This window comes from Electrona antarctica, assembly GCF_951216825.1.
Source record: "Electrona antarctica genome assembly, chromosome: 18".
Taxonomy (NCBI): Eukaryota; Metazoa; Chordata; class Actinopteri; order Myctophiformes; family Myctophidae; genus Electrona; species Electrona antarctica.
Window position 1 is genome coordinate 24,362,986 of NC_136799.1, and position 17,500 is coordinate 24,380,485.

The window sequence follows — 17,500 nt, forward strand, 5'->3', positions numbered from 1 at the left end:
TACCACATAAACTGAAGAATATTTACTTATCGTTGGCTAAAATGTTGTCCACAATTCAATGCTGTTGGCAAACGATTAATTAATTGTAAATTAAGTAATGCAGATGTTTAACAATGATGTTTTACGCTCTCAAGAGTTAAAGGGTCCATTTGGTTACCAACATTTATAGCTGGGGACCACCTGGAACCCCCTCAAGGACCACTGGTGGTCCCCGGACCACTGGTTGAGAACCACTGGTTTACCAGTCTAGTGAGGCTACAGGAGTAGAGCGACAACACAGTGATATATCCTCGCCCTGCGATTATTTGCCAAATCACGAAACTGGTCTGTGTCTGTTGGTATAAAAATCCAATATGTAGATTCCGTCTACTGGAAAGGGTCAGTCAGTTTGTTTGTTTGTTTGTCTGACTAACTTGCTTGGCGCTATGTCAGTGCGGTTGTGCCTCCGTTTGTCCGACAGTAAACAGTATGAGGTGTACACAGCTGTCACTCCTGTCATTTTCAGGCTTCTCATCAAGAGCCCGTTCAGGATAATTTTGGTCTGCTTCAACATGCGTCAACTACCAACAGAATTTGTGGCGATCCTACATCATTTGTGGATATCGTCTCTGTCGGGTGGAAACCCCACATGTCCAAAACTGTTACTTTACAGCATTCAAATAAAAAAATAGCAAAAGCAGCAGATCTACAAGCTCAAAACGCACCTCGCCACGTTTCGAGCCCGCGTGGATCTGGTACTTTTGATACTTTCGTGTGATGCTGTAGTACGATGAAGTAGGGCGTTCATTTACCGAAAAGAACACGAATAAGGTTTCTGCCCGAAAGCAACGATCTGTCAAGCGCACCAGTGTCGCATTAGCTTTAACCCATTTAACCATTATTTTAAACTTCTCGTGAAAGTGTGTGAAAATCTTTGAGTATATATATTTTTAAAGCCTTTGTAACTCAAATCTTTGCTTCTGGTGGTCCCTGGAACAACATTTTTCAGATGGGGGTCGGCGGCCAAATGCAGATAATTTGGGGGGTCCTTGACAGGACATAGTTGAGAATCACTGATAGAGAAACATACATCCGGATTTAGAGGGTGTTTTCACTTTGTTGCGTTTCCCGCTGTTCCGCTGTTCTCGTTTAAAAGGACACCTGCAAACGATACTTTATTTTGCCGTTTTCTATGAACACCGTTCTCATGTAAAAGGGGTCTCAGAAGACATTTGTAGAATCAGTTCTCAGGTCTAAATGGATGCTAGTTGGACACAGGTGTGTCTGCCACTCACCCTGATCACCTCTGGAGTTTGCTGGATGAGGAGGGTGGAACCTCCGTCTCTCGCGGCAACATGGTCGACAGCAGCAACAGCGCCATCTCTGGTGTGGATTGGTGTGGCCGGGATGGACGTGGGCCCCGGGGCTGTAAGCATAAGCATTATGTCATACAAATCATGAAAATCTTTGAATATAAATTCTTTCAGAGCAAACATTTTTAACTCAAATCTTTGCCCCCGGTTGGGGCCCTGGGACAACATATTTTCAGATGGGGGTCGGCGGCCAATTACATATATTTTTGGGGGTCCTTGACATGAAAATGTTTGAGAACGACCGACATAGAAACATGGGTTTTTCAGAAAAGGATTTAGAGAATGCATTTTTAGAATCGTCCTCAGGTCTAAATGGGTTAACTGTCATACATAGAATTGTGATGAACACAAACTTATAATTCTTTTCATTGAATATTGGAACATTTGCCTTTTAGGCTTTGCAAAACAAAAATTGCACAGGGCAGATATGAATAAATAAACATATTTATAAATATACAAAAGGAATGACTGACAATGAATGGTACTAATAATCAAAATAAATAATCTACTAGGGCCAAAACAGGCCATGCATTTAATAACTTTATACTTTCAGAAATACAAATTAATAATTGCAAAAATAGCAGATCTACAATCTCACACAGTGCCGCGATGCGTCACTTTGTGAGCTTGTAGATCTGTTTTGGGTATATTTCAACAGATGAATGGAAACGATTCTAATGATTATACTAAATAATAATAATTGTGACAGATCTACCTGGGGCCTTGGAGGTCGCTAGGGTTGTTGGAAACACTGGATGGATGGAGGCAGGCAGACTGGCTGGGACAGACGGTACAGGCACAGACACTGCAGGGGCTGATGTTACAGAGGCAGAGATGGTAGGGGCAGACACTGCAGGGGCTGATGTTACAGAGGCAGAGACGGCAGGGGCAGACGCTGCAGGGGCTGATGTTACAGAGGCAGAGATGGCAGGGGCAGACACTGCAGGGGCTGATGTTGCAGAGGCAGATATTGGAGTTGCTTCGGCTGTAGAGGCGTCTTCGACTCTGGACGTAGCCTCCGTTCCAATCTCAAGTATGGGTTTAGGTGCAGGGGCAGGTTTGGGGACAGCAGCGGGTGTTGGCTGAAGTTTAGCTTCAGGTGTGACAACGGGACAATCAGCTTCTGCTGACAAAGTAGGAGTGAACACAGGCACGGGTGACAGTGTGGGCGATGTTGGTTTTGTTGGTACAGTAGGAGCTGCAGGTGCAGCTGGAGCTGGGGGTGTCTGTGGGGACGGCAGAGTGGGAACTGCAGCGTTGTGGGGACTCTGTGGGGCCGCGGCGGTGGCCAGCGTATCCTGCAGGAGCCTCATCACCTCCCTCTCCTTCCCGCTGCTCCTCTCCGAGCTCCCTGTGCTCCCCGCCCCGGAGTCCACCAGCTCCTGGGCGAAACTCTCGATGCTCTCGAGGATCCTGAGCAGCAGAGCCCCGTCTTCCTCCTCTCCCACCCCAGGCTCGGCGCCCTCCCCCTGGGCACGTGTGGACATGGGCCCTAGGGGGGCCCTGGAGGCGGGGCCATTCATAGTGACCTGGCTGGCGGGTTTCTGGAACAGGGTTTTGGGAGACGGCTGAGGCTGCCTGGAGGTGCCAGTGCCCAGGGCCCCCTCTCTCTTCCTGGTCTTGGCAGGGAGAGGGGGCTCAGAGTCCCTGCTGTGGCTCATGCTTTGGGACAGGTTCTCCAAGTCCATCAGCAGCTTGTCGATGTCCTCATCCTTGTGTGGGGCTGCTTTGGAGGACAAGACAGTGACTGGGGCGGAGGGTGCCCATGAGGGGCTGTAGCCCACATTGGACGGCAGGGTACCTGAAGCGGTCTGGCGTGTGTGCAGTTGAGGCTGCTGTGCGTATTGCTTCCTGTTGACAGGGTAGGTGGTGGTGTGGCGGTCCGCCACGCCTCTAGCAGAGGCGTGCTCTGGACCCTTACCGACGTCCGCTTCCTCCTCGATGTACAGAGCCTCCATGAGGGAGGGTGGGGGAGTGTGTGCATACGGCGGGGTCGGGGAAGTGCGAAGGGGTGAGCGGGCGTGCGTCGGAGACACCGACACGGCGGCTGTGGTGTACGTGAGCGAGGGAGGAGCGGAGTGCTGCGTGTTGGAGGGAGTGTGTGTGTGCTGAGTCCCGTTGGTGAGCGGGGCTGCCCTCAACGTAGAACTCTGGACTGGTTTAATATGGCTGGACTCCATTTTCATAGATGAAGAAGAAAGAGAGGAAGAGGGGGAAGGAGTAGGAGCTGGAGTCTTGGGGATGGGAGGAGACTGTACCACATCCTCATAGCGTGGTGGCTGTTCGTTGCCAAATATGGGGGAGTAGGGCCCTTGCTGTATGGAGTGGAGGCTGCTGACCAGCTCTGCCAGTTCATTGTGCCCGCTGCCAGGCACACCCTGCCCGCTGCCTCCAAGTCCCCCAATTCCCTCCAGCTCCAGTGGGAGTCTCTTAAGATAGGAGCTGAGTCTGGACATGACCGCCCGGTACACCGTCTCGGGGCTGGCGCCTCCGTCCTCCGGCCCTCCGCCACCCCCGGCAGGCTTGCGTCGAATGCACTGCTTGATGATGTCCGTGCATTTCTTTAGGTCCTCTGAGCACTTCAGCAGGATGTCCAGGCAGGCGCGGATGTCCTCTCCACCCGCTCCCACCATGCCGCCCTCCGCACGCGTCTTCTCCAGCAGGCGGGCAATCAGGTTTTCCTCTCCGAGGGTGCTGAGGTAAAGTGAGGCCACCGCGTCCAGGCCCTGGTCCAACGACCCACTGCCGATGCTCGACAGGCTGCCCGTCGACCCGCCGACAATTTTGGTGATGGGTCCTTGCTGCATGGCGTGGAGGCTGCTGACCAGCTCTGCCAGTTCCGCCACGTTGCTTTTTGATTTTGCCTCGTCCGACCCCGACCCTTTGGTGAGGTTGAAAGGCGGCAGGTTCTCGTCGTTGGAGAGGGCCGTGCCGTTAGTCGTGCCGTTGGCAGTGATGCTGGAGCTGAAATGGCCGTAGATTATGTCCAAGTCTGTAGAACGGCGGTTGAACGAGTCAGGGCGGACTTTGCGACCCTTCCTGAAGGCCACATGGCTGGAGGAAGAGAGGCGGAGCTTGTCAAAGGAGAACTCTTTGAGCTTTCCGCTGGCCAGGTTGATGGCCTCTCCAGTGATGTCCTTCAGACTACTGGAGGCGCTCAGGTTCCCATTGGACCCCCCCCCAGCACTAGGAGCCTTCTTCCCCCGCCATGGGGGGCTGTCCTCCCCTACAGAAACATTCCCACTGCTGCCCGCCCTTTCCAGAGAAACGCCTCCGTTAGAGCTTGCGGCATCCACGGAAAGACCACTTTTCCCATGACTGGGGATCTGGTGAACGGCAGCACAGTTCACCACAACGTTACGGGAGTGTGCGTTGTGGTCACGACTCGGGTCGGCGAGTGGCTGGTCCGGGGCGACAAGAAGCTCAGAGCACGTGCCCCGGTGCGCCACGGTGCAGTCCAGCCCGTGGGAGAGCGCCCCACATGGCCCAGAGCAGTAGTGCACGGCGTGCGCGTGGGCACGGCGGTCCACGACGACGCTATTGTAGCAACTGATGCTGCTCACCACCACGCGGTACGCCGCTGCCATGACTGACTGATGTCCCCAACGCTAGGACTGAGCTATGTCCCCAACGCTAGGACTGAGCTATGTCCCCAACGCTAGGACTGAGCTATGTCCCCAACGCTAGGACTGAGCTATGTCCCCAACGCTAGGACTGAGCTATGTCCCCAACGCTAGGACTGAGCTATGTCCCCAACACTAGGACTGAGCTATGTCCCCAACGCTAGTACTGAGCGATGTCCCCAATGCTAGGACTGAGCGATGTCCCCAATGCTAGGACTAAGCGATGTCCCCAAAATCACGCCACTCATAGGACGAAGTTACCAGAAACAGGTCCAAGAAGATAAATTCCAACACAAATAAACGTGTGCATTTTGTGTTACCACTGCCTCTGCTGAGCAAAACAGTTTATAGCCGAGCGTCCGACTTACGTCCGATTTATTTCCAGGCAAAAGTGAAAAACAAAATAGTCTATACCAAAGCTAAAAAAAAGAACACAAAAAAACAATGCAGCCAATGTCGATATCCATTTACCAGAACTCTGGTAGGTTCCATTCCCTGGCTGAGGGATCAGTTGAGAGAGAGAGCTTCTCTTGAAGTCTGTGGGCCTCCTGGCAACAGCTGCGGTGACCCTCCTCTCTCTACAGGGGCACCTCTCTCTCTCTCTCTACTTCCTCCTTAGCAGCGGCTCGTTAGCTGCTAATGACAGCCGTGGAGAGGACGGAGGGGGTGGGAAGGTGGCTGGGGTTTGGATGACAGCAGAAGGAAAGGGGAGGCGTGGCTATCATCCATCCCGCCACAGCGGCAGCAGCAGCAGAAGAGGAAGAAGCCTCAAGGGCCTAATTTTAGCCCAGCGAGGCCTCAACATCTCCCCAGCTCGAGATCACCCTGCTGGGCATCAAGCGGTCGGAAGAACACCCCCCCTCCTGTTTCTCCTCCTCTCCTGACGTCTGTCTGTCCGTCCCTCTCCCTCCTTCAGTTCTTATGTCCTGGAAGAACAAGATCTTGCGCTGACTCGGACACAGCTGCCAGTTAGCAGAGGTCTCAGACACAGATGGCCAATTGGCTTGTTCTGTGCGAGTTTTGATATGCACGCACGCGTGCGTGCGTCTCTCTCTCTCTCGTTTCGTTCACTGGCTTCTCCTCGTTCCCTCACTCTCTCCTTCCATCCCGCGCTGTCAGCGGTGTCTCAGGGGGAGTGTTCGGTTCTGACAGGAGGACGCCACCTGTGAGTCAGCAGAGGAAGATGGGAAAGGAGGGAGCGAGGGAGGGAGGGAGTGGTAGAAGAGGGAGGGAGTGGGTGGAGGAGGTGCAGAACGAGGGAAAGGAGAAAACGGAGAGAAAGAAAGGTAAATCATTTAGACAGTTTCCATGCGGTGGACTTCTGTTTTTCAACATCTGTGTGTGTGTGTGTGTGTGTGTGTGTGTGTGTGTGTGTGTGTGTGTGTGTGGTTCATGCACCTCCAGCTATCACCCAGATAACAGGAGATATGAGAACTTACACACTTTATCATCAAAGCTCGACAAGACCACACTTCACTTCCTGCCAGATCTCTCTCTCTCTTTCACGCACGCACGCACGCACGCACGCACGCACGCACGCACGCACGCACGCACGCACGCACGCACGCACACGCACACACACACACACACAAACATCAAAAGGAGGACAGGAGGAAAGAGATAGAGGGTAGAAGGTGAAATGAGCACAGAAGAAAGAGAGACTTTAATCTCAGGAGGCTTTTCAGTGACTGCTACTTAGTAAACGACAGACAGGTGTGTCGGAAAGAGAAAACACCTGTCACTTTCACGTCTCTGCCTGTTTACTTGCACGTCTGCCAAAGTAATGTTTCCGTCCCAACAGTGTTTGTGCCCATGTTTACTTCATACATTGTGGTAGGGAAATAGAAGACAATAGAATATTGTCTTCTATTTCCCTACCACAATGTATGAAGTAAACATGGGCCATTATGTGTGACGCTCATGTCTAGCGTGCTGACATTTCACAAGGCTAGGCCGCTGTCAACATGCACATCCACACCGAGGAAGACCTATAAAAACACAGTGATAGAAAGTTCACAAGACAACGCACAGACATGCACACACAAATGATAAAAGCATACTCTGCCAGATGTAATAAAAGAGGTTTATGCCCCAGAACGGGAGCTCAGATGCTGGCTTGTTAATTTACACTAAGAATTCACAAGACTCATAAACTGTCAACATGTTCTTCACTTACTAGACAGACTGTAGACAGACAAGAGACAGGCAATTCGAGGCACATTCACAAACAAAACAAATTGTGGGTGAAAACAGACACACTGCCAGACTGGTCTGTTTTCCTGAACAGGAGCCCAGACGAACCTGGCGTGCGGATTCATGGTACCAATGTGTTGCAGTCATCCCAGATCCCAGTTTTGCTTGCAGTCTCTCGCATATATGACGAACAAATTTGAAGCGTCATTTAAAAGCATAATACTGTATAATAAAAAGACCATTTAACTTTGTTATCCAGACCCCAATTAAAGCTATGGAATGGGTACAGTTGGGTTGACATACCATACAAAGACCACTAGAAGACTCTTTCAGAATGCACACACATTCACATTTACTTAAGAAGCTTATGCTTTTTATTTCAATGTATTGCAAAGAATAATAACAATGAGAGCACTTTGGTCTCCTGAAACCTCACCTCCTGGGGGTAGTTGGGTGGGGGGGTAACAGTACATTGCCACATACCAGGGACTAACAATTCCTGACTCGAAGGTAAACACGCAAGGCAGTAAATCTGCAAACAAGCACGACTGGTAAAAGGATTTATAGGCCGTGTATGGAGCGTCAGGCATTAAGAGCTCAGAAGCCAACAAGCCTCTCACTTCTATCTGTCTCTCTTTCTGCTTTGTTTTTCTCTCATACCAACTGTCTCACTCTCATTCTGTCTCTCAGTCTCAATTTTTATTTTTTCATCCCCGCTTCAAGACCCCAGTTGTCTCTAGTCTCACTGGTCTCCCTCTGTATGCCTGCCTTTGTCTTTTTCTCACTTTCTTTTAAAGATATCTTTTTGGCTTTATTGATAGGTTGAAAGTAGACTGACAGGAAATGGGGAGAGAGATGGGGGAAGACACGCGGCAAAGGCCGTCAGGATCGGGAGTCGAACCCGATTGTTTTGGCTGGGTACCCCCAGAAATGCTTTCTTTGGCCATGTCTCACGCCAGACACAGAGAAATAAGCACGCAGCGAGTCAATGGACGAGAAAATGGAATCCTTTAAGCAAAAGAAAGCAAAGTGGATGAAATGAGGGCATTGCAGAGAAAAACCTGAACTTTACAGAAAAAGGAACGCAGAGGGGAAGAGAACCGTTAAGAGATTTGAATTCATGATAACTATAGTAATTTGTTAATAATGTGAATTTATTGATATTTATTTTCGATTTGTTTTTGTTTTACGTCATGATGTACAATGATACGTTTTTAATAATCTGGGGACCCCCCAAAATAATGTAGTGACACCCCTCGAGGGGTGGAACCCCCAGGTTAAGAACCCCTGGTATAGCAGACGTGAAGTCCACATAACCACCTCTTTCAGTGTGATAAAACGGTTCCAAACATGATGGAACCAATTCCAGTTCCGGATCCCAACCCTACATCTTGTTCTCTCCGTCTCTTGACTCACTTTTGATCTGTTTCTGTCCAGATGCTGCCCTCTTCTCTCTCTGTCCGTCTCTCTTCATGCATTTTCACTCTTTCACTCCGTGTGAGGCAGTTTCCTAGGAGTCTCGATTCCTAGGACTCAGCGCTGTGTACTACCACATACCCGGCACACACATGAACCATACGCACACACACAGTACGAGTTACCTCAACCTCACACACATGAACCATACTTACTGCAACAACACAAAGAACGCGTATTTGCAGACAAAGAAACATAGGCACACATACAGTACGAGTTACCTCAACCTCACACACATGCCTCATATCAACATCTTATAGCTTACTGTACGTCATAACACATCATCAAGGGACCTACTCCACACAAATTTATTAAATGTATTGAAGACTGGAAATGTGGCCACATATATGCAATAGAGCAGCAGTTTCCTATTTGGCCGATAGAGCAGCAGTTTCCTATTGGCCGATAGAGCAGCAGTTTCCTATTGGCCAAGTGTGAAAAATAGAGAGTGGGACCAGGGGAGAATGAGTGGTCAGCCGGTGGGTGGGGGCAGTGGGTGGGGGCAGTGGGCACCTGGAAAAACAACCATTAAGACGCCGTGTGGAAAGAACAACACATAGACCCTCTAGTCTACTTTACACTCCATCCCCCACACACGCACACACGCACGCACACACACACGCACGCACACACACACACACACACAAGGATGATGCTGATTCAGTTTCTTCTGCAGGAAATTAGACTTCCTGGCACACTCTATTTCAACACAGAACAACTGGACAGGCAGGCAGAAATTGGATATAGTTTAGATTGGTAATCGCACATTGACGTGTCGTGCACCCAGACACAAATATGGGCACAGATACATAATGTAGATTGTAGATGCATACATACATACACCATACTGTATATGCCCACACACACACACACACACACACACACACACACACACACACACACACACACACACACACACACACACACACACACACACACACACACACACACACACACACACACACACACACACACACACACACACTATGAACACACCCCTACACGCTCTCTTTCAGTGTTCTATAAACACTCTTTGTATCTGTGCGTCTCAGTAAATCACTGCTTCCCAAAATGACACCAAGCATGTAAACAATCTCCACTTATGTTTGTATAATACAGAACAACCTCCACCCACAGACTCGCGCAGGACGTGCACGCGCACCCAGGAGGATTACACCCCCCATGTTCTTTAGACCTGCCCCAGTTCAGTGTCAGTGGAGTTATGCAGCATTCTTTCTCCACAGGGTGCCTGGGTTTGAGACGTGAGCCTGGATGGAGATCAGATTTCTGCCCAGGGTCATAGAGCTCTGACTTTACCACTTAAAACCCTCTATAAAAACAGTTGCAACTGTACTTTGCCCGCTCTTTTTTCCACTCGTGAATGTTCTCCCCAGAATATAGGGATGCTGGGGTTCAAGTTAGTTGAACGCCCTAATGCACCTTTTATCAAATCTAGCTGGCTAAAAAGACTTGAAGGTGGAACAATTTAACCCTGAATAAAAACAAAAGATTTTGTTTAGAATTCCTATTCATTGTGCACAATGTCACTGTTGTTTTGTGATTTTTTTGTTGAGAACATTTCATAAAATTTAAATGTTTTACATAATTCCAATCTGTACATTTCAACATTTCTGCCTTGCTTAGGCACACTCCAACACGTGAACTGAGCGAGGTTAGGGGTCGAACAGGATTTGGTGACTTTATTAGCCTTCCTCTTTATCCATCACTTCCTCCACTTCTCGGTACATGTATCTCCCTTTAAACATTCTATCTCTAACCATCAACTCTCCATCTATAGCCATTGTCTCTCGTTTCCTCTACTTCCCTGTGTTTCTACCGCCAATGGTAAATAAAAGGATTTGAAAGGCCTTCGGACGAAAGAGAAGAAAGAAGCGTGTTTTTCTTTGGTAATAACCTCTTTCTCCCTGACCGACTCTCTCTCGTTTTCTGTGTGCCCTTCAGCCTCCTCTCCAGTCTAAAAAAGTCTCTCCTTCACCCCGACCTGCACCAGGAAGCACTAAATCACCAGAGGCCACTTCTGTCGCAACCTCCCAGTAAGCCTCTGCAACTATTCGAGTGTATGTGTGTGTGTGTGTGTGTGTGTGTGTGTGTGTGTGTGTGTGTGCCTATATTTGCTTGTGTAAGTGTGTGTACCGGTATGTGTGTGCACAGTGTGAGGCCAGCGAATGGGAGGCCAGCCTCTGTGAACGTCTCAGACAGGAGCCTTAAACAATTCCCCAGGGAGACAAGACAGGTCTATACAAGCCCTCTGTACATGCACGCATGCACGCACGCACACACGTGCGCGCACACACACAATACTAATATACAGCTTTGGTGGTATTAACATGACAACACACCGACAGAGATGTTCTTCTGGCTCAGTCATTCAAATAAAGAAAGAAAGAAAGAAAGAAAGAAAGAGAGGGGAGAGAGAGAGAGGGGGAGAGAGAGGGGGAGAGAGAGAGAGAGAGAGGGGGAGAGAGAGAGAGAGAGAGAGAGAGGGAGAGGGGGAGAGAGAGGGAGAGAGAGGGAGAGGGAGAGGGAGAGGGAGAGGGAGAGGGAGAGGGAGAGGGAGAGGGAGAGGGAGAGAGAGAGAGAGAGAGAGAGAGAGAGAGAGGAGGAGAGAGAGGGAGAGGGAGAGGGAGAGGGAGAGAGAGAGAGAGAGAGAGAGAGAGAGAGAGAGAGAGAGAGGGAGAGGGAGAGGGGGAGAGAGAGGGAGAGGGAGAGAGAGAGAGAGGGAGAGGGAGAGGGAGAGGGAGAGGGAGAGGGAGAGAGAGGGAGAGGGAGAGGGAGAGGGAGAGGGAGAGGGAGAGAGAGAGAGAGAGAGGGAGAAAGGGTAGACCATGCGGGAGAAAGATAATGACAGTGGAGAGAAACAGCGGAAAAGAACCAAAGAGACTTAAGCCGAGAGAGAAAGAGAGCGAGAGGGAGAGGAAAAAAACACAACAGGCCCTCAGGATGTTGACTCCTGCCCTAACAGAGAACAACGGTAGCTGGAGAAAGGAGGGATTACTGAGGCTCAAATACGACACACACACACACACGCACATGCACACGCACACGCACACGCACACGCACATGCACATGCACATGGCACATGCACATGCACATGCACATGCACATGCACATGCACATGCACATGCACATGCACATGCACATGCACATGCACATGCACATGCACATGCACATGCACACAGCAAAGACAACCTCCAAGTCAGAGTTAAATGAACACTTGTTTGGTCCATTTGGTTCCATTGGACACTCTCAACGTTAAAACACCCACAAACACAACATACCAAAATAACTTCCATGCGGAGCTAAACAAGGGACTAAATTATTTTCACTCCTATGCCACCAAAATGTGGAACGCCCTACCAACAGTCATTAAGACATGCGAATCCCTTGACTCCTTCAAAACCGCTCTCAAAGGGCACCTACGGACGGCTGCAATTCGAAACTGGCCCCCGTAAAATCTGAATCCCCCCACCACCGCCCCCCCCCCCCCCTTTTTCCCCTCACTGTACAGTATACTGTATGTTTCTTTTCCCTTTTTACCTCCTTTATGATGAATTCCTGTTCTGTTCTTTGACTATGTAGAAGTGTCTATTTGTACGTCTCTAAATGTTTTGATGAATTGAACAAGGTGGACCCTGGCTCTTGTACACAAGTGTAATGCTTAATTGGGTCGTCCACTCACAGTTAACAGTCTTTGTATTGAGTTTGTGCTTGAAATGTACTGTAATTCTGCAAACTGTTAATACATATTTCAATCAATCAATCAATCAATGTTTTCTGTGCACTTCGAGTGAGTTAATTTGCACTGTAGCTGCATAACTACGAGGCTGCTGGTTCAGTGTCAGATATATCAAATATGAATGTTACCCCACTCCACCCCACCCCCCGCACACGCGGCGAACGATTCCTCCTCGCCCCGTCACTGTCATCCTTCCTCCCACGCTTCTGTGCTTCCCAAATGTCCAACTGACTGACTGTGGTTCTGACCCACTTATCTCTCTAATCTTCACATGAATTATTCATTCTGTCTGCTAAGCTGCTAGGCGGCTACAGAGTCAAATCCTGCTTGTTCATCAAACTCAGTGTTGTACGAAAGTACAAATGGGCCCAAATGGACCCACATTTGTACACTCGGCAGACATGGAATAAAGCAAAATAGAATCTCAAAAGTAATAATAAACCTGTATTGCTGCTGTTATACAGCAACAAGAAATTACAGTTGAGGCTTTAACCTTTGCTTTAGTGACATTTCGGAGGCCATTCATGTTCAAAGATGCTTCTAAATATGTGGCATGATTTCATTGAAGACATGCTGGCTTCTATGGTCTCTTTAATCCATGCGCAGAGGTAACGAAGACACACACGCAGCACAATAAGTGGGGATCCGACACGCTCGCTCGCACGCACGCACGCACACACACTTTTCTACCAGAATCCTATAGGATTTTTTGACTAGGGCACACACTTAAAAAGGATGACGCTGATGCTAGAGTAAAGTGTGCCCATCAATCATGAGTGTTGGCAACATTTAGAGACAGTCAGACAGCGAGACAGACAGACAGACTCTCTGCCTATCAAAACCTGGCCTCATTCCCAGCGTCCTCATCTTCTGATTTTTGCGTACAGCTGCAGAACATCTGCCCGACGTGCAGATAGTTTCCATACTTGTAGGAAGAGTTGACAATGTTAAAAATGTGCCTATGTTGCAGAATAGCAGGGTGAATAACGATGCATGGTGAAATGAAAAACTATCTATGGCCATGGAAAATGTAGCATATGGCCATGAAAAATGTTCAATAATCATAATAATATCCCAGTCAGACTCATATAGCTTTTCTCTTTTCTTAGTACGCAAAGTCGCTTTACTGTATAGCCTACATGGGGAAGAAGAGAATTAAATGTATTAGGTAAACAAATAAACTATACAATAAGTTGTCTAAAAGTACAAAGACAAATGTAATCCCTCAATTTATGTATCGTTTATTCAACCCCGAGCTTTAAGGAATCATAGCTTTCATTATGATCCACACATATTGTAATGCATTTAGCACACACACACACACACACACACACACACACACACAACACACAACACACACACACACACACACACACACACACACACACACACACACACACACACACACAGCAGAAAGAAATGATAACGGTCTAGAAAACAATGTGTGACATTTAAAATAGAGCCAGGACAAAAGCACACTAGCTCAGGAGGATAGGCTACAGGAGGATAGGCTACAGGGAGGTAATGCTTCAGGAGGATAGGCTACAGGGAGGTAATGCTTCAGGAGGATAGGCTACAGGAGGATAGGCTACAGGGAGGTAATGTCGTAGCTCAGGAGGATAGGCTACAGGGAGGTAATGCTTCAGGAGGATAGGCTACAGGGAGGTAATGTCGTAGCTCAGGAGGATAGGCTACAGGGAGGTAATGCTTCAGGAGGATAGGCTACAGGGAGGTAATGTCGTAGCTCAGGAGGATAGGCTACAGGGAGGTAATGTCGTAGCTCAGGAGGATAGGCTACAGGGAGGTAATGTCGTAGCTCAGGAGGATAGGCTACAGGGAGGTAATGTCGTAGCTCAGGAGGATAGGCTACAGGGAGGTAATGTCGTAGCTCAGGAGGATAGGCTACAGGGAGGTAATGTCGTAATCACAGTACAGGAGGATAGGCTACAGGGAGGTAATGTCGTAATCACAGTACAGGAGGATAGGCTACAGGGAGGTAATGTCGTAGCTCAGGAGGATAGGCTACAGGGAGGTAATGTCGTAGCTCAGGAGGATAGGCTACAGGGAGGTAATGTCGTAGCTCAGGATGATAGGCTACAGGGAGGTAATGTCGTAATCACAGTACAGGAAGATAGGCTACAGGGAGGTAATGTCGTAATCACACTAGCTCAGGAGGATAGGCTACAGGGAGGTAATGTCGTAATCACAGTACAGGAGGATAGGCTACAGGGAGGTAATGTCGTAATCACACTAGCTCAGGAGGATAGGCTACAGGGAGGTAATGTCGTAATCACACTAGCTCAGGAGGATAGGCTACAGGGAGGTAATGTCGTAATCACACTAGCTCAGGAGGATAGGCTACAGGGAGGTAATGTCGTAATCACACTAGCTCAGGAGGATAGGCTACAGGGAGGTAATGTCAGGAGGATAGGCTACAGGGAGGTAATGTCGTAGCTCAGGAGGATAGGCTACAGGGAGGTAATGTCGTAGCTCAGGAGGATAGGCTACAGGGAGGTAATGTCGTAATCACAGTACAGAATAACACATGCACGCAAACACAAGCAGTGAGCACACATGCACACACATACACCCAGGCCTCATGTTGTACAAATTCAATCTGCTTATTATTTGTATCCTGCCTCCAGGTGGATGTGTGATTGCGTGGTGTCCTGTCCTTGCGTTTTCTCGGAATACTGCACTCTGTGACACAACCGTTTTGTGAATAGCACTTTATAATTAAGTTTGATCTGATTTCATTCGACGCCCCAGCCAACAGTCACAGGGAATGAATAAGCCAGGCACAGACTGAAACCGCAGCAGAGAGATGGAGTGAGAGAGGCATAGAAAGAGGAGATGGAAAGACAATTGCAGACAAGGACGAGTGCCTGGTTTTGTGAGCTTGTGGATCTGCCTATTTCGACAAGCTACACTGTGCCTGACAAGGTTTACATCAACTCTAATAGATGGATAGAGAGGAGGAAACAGAGAAGTGTGTGTATAGTTGCCTCAATAGTAATTACCAGCTGGTTGGTGAATGGGGCGAAGCCCCCGACCATGTCCCCACAGACATTTCCTCCTACACACTAAAGCCTGATATATACTTGGTTTGCACATCAACCAAGTATAAATGTCAGAGAAAAACAGAAAGAGAGAATGTGCATGTGAGTGTTGGGGAGGGAGAGAGAGAGAGAGAGAGAGAGAGAGAGAGAGAGAGAGAGAGAGAGAGAGAGAGAGAGAGAGAACAGTGAAAGAGAGTAACATGCAGTTGAGAGGTCTTCTGTTTATATTGCCCAAATGCAAAGACTGATTGTGCATACAGTAGGTGTACAGCTGGGTGTGTGCATGCTTGTGCATGCACGTCGTACGCATGTCTGGCAGAGAGCTGGGGTTCACTCTCCATGTGTCTGCCAAACGGATCGTCTGGACAAGACCCAGGCAGCCGAGAGCACAAATCACCAAGCTCTCTCTCACTCACACACACACACACACACACACACACACACACACACACACACACACACACACACACACACACACACACACACACACACACACACACACACACACACACACACACACACACACACACACACACACACACACACACACACACACACACACACACACACACACACACACACACACACACACACACACACACACCTGTTTGTGATGAAACCAAGCCTGTTGAGTTGCAGCGGAATAATGGCCCTTATAGTCTATATTAAGTCAGACGTACAGCAGAACTTGAATGAGAACTATAAAAAGTGCCCCTCGGGGCACAGGTCTCCACCAGGCCAGGTCAGGTTGTGGCCTCCTGGTGGCGCTATAATAGGCCAATGTGAAAGGGGTGCCATTTCTTCTTACGCCTTTGATGGCAATAGCATTATTTGAGGCATTCTTGTTTTGCAAAGATCCACCTGACTGTTGGTGGCGCTATAATAATAATATAAAAAAAGACTATATACCAAATGTCCCACTCCACAACCCCGACTGCCGGACTAAAACGCTATAACAGGCCGTTCTGAAAATTGTGGGACAGAGGTTCATCGCATCCAGGGAGTGTGTGTGTGTGTGTGTGTGTGTGTGTGTGTGTGTGTGTGTGTGTGTGTGTGTGTGTGTGTGTGTGTAAAGTTTCACATCGACCGGATTAACGGTGCCAGAGATTATCTGGTAACAGACGGACGGACGGACGGACGGACGGAGTGCAAAACATATTCTCCCCATGCCTTCAGCTGGTGGAGACAATGACAGACAGACCTTGGACTAGATTGAATGAGAATGATGGGGTGACATGACAGACCTTGGACTAGATTGAATGAGAATGAGGGGGTGTCATGACAGACCTTGGACTAGATTGAATGAGAATGAGGGGGTGTCATGACAGACCTTGGACTAGATTGAATGAGAATGGGGGGGTGTCATGACAGACCTTGGACTAGATTGAATGAGAATGAGGGGGTGTCATGACAGACCTTGGACTAGATTGAATGAGAATGAGGGGGTGTCATGACAGACCTTGGACGGCTGCCAGACCCCTGGGAGAACACGGCTGATACAATGTGCTAGAATGTGCTGGACGTAGAGCATGGAAGGGACACGTTATTCCAACCGCCCCGGCTTACTCAACGTATTTGGCTGGGGACCCCCGGAAATGCTTTGGTCATGTCTCGGGTACATGGGGAGAACAACATGCAAACTCCACACACAAAGGCTCTTTCGCCAACCCCACATAGGGTATGGGCGCTGATGACGCAGAGGAGAGAACACGCCCACAGCGCCCGGCGGGAATCGAACCCGGGACCTTCTACAGTAGCTGTGAGGCGACAGCACTATCGACTGCTCTGTACATCTCTGTGGAAAGCAGCTCATTAGGGGCAAAATAACAGCCCAGGAGGAGACAACAGGGCACACAGAAACGCGGCAGGGACTTCTACAGGTTGTCGGGAATCCAAACCATTTCTCTGAGGACCAGGAAAATGGTCTTCAAATTCAAATTTGAGGACAATTCTACTGCACTTGTGGGCGTATTTGACTCTCACAAGAATAGTAATACAAGTACAGTACACACACACACACACAGTCACACACAACTTCCC

At 48.8% G+C, this 17,500-nt stretch overlaps 1 protein-coding gene across 1 annotated transcript in view; it reads right to left on the reverse strand.

Annotated features, from left to right (window-relative positions):
• ppp2r3a (protein phosphatase 2, regulatory subunit B'', alpha) overlaps positions 1-17,500 on the reverse strand; it is a 105,423-nt gene that overhangs the window by 40,823 nt on the left and 47,100 nt on the right. Inside the window, exons 3-4 of the mRNA XM_079528908.1 lie at positions 2,068-6,138; positions 1,275-1,405 (exon numbers count right to left, since the gene is read on the reverse strand). Coding sequence (XP_079385034.1) covers positions 1,275-1,405; positions 2,068-4,939 — 3,003 coding nt within the window. The 5' untranslated portion in view covers positions 4,940-6,138. The remainder of the gene's footprint in view (positions 1-1,274; positions 1,406-2,067; positions 6,139-17,500) is intronic.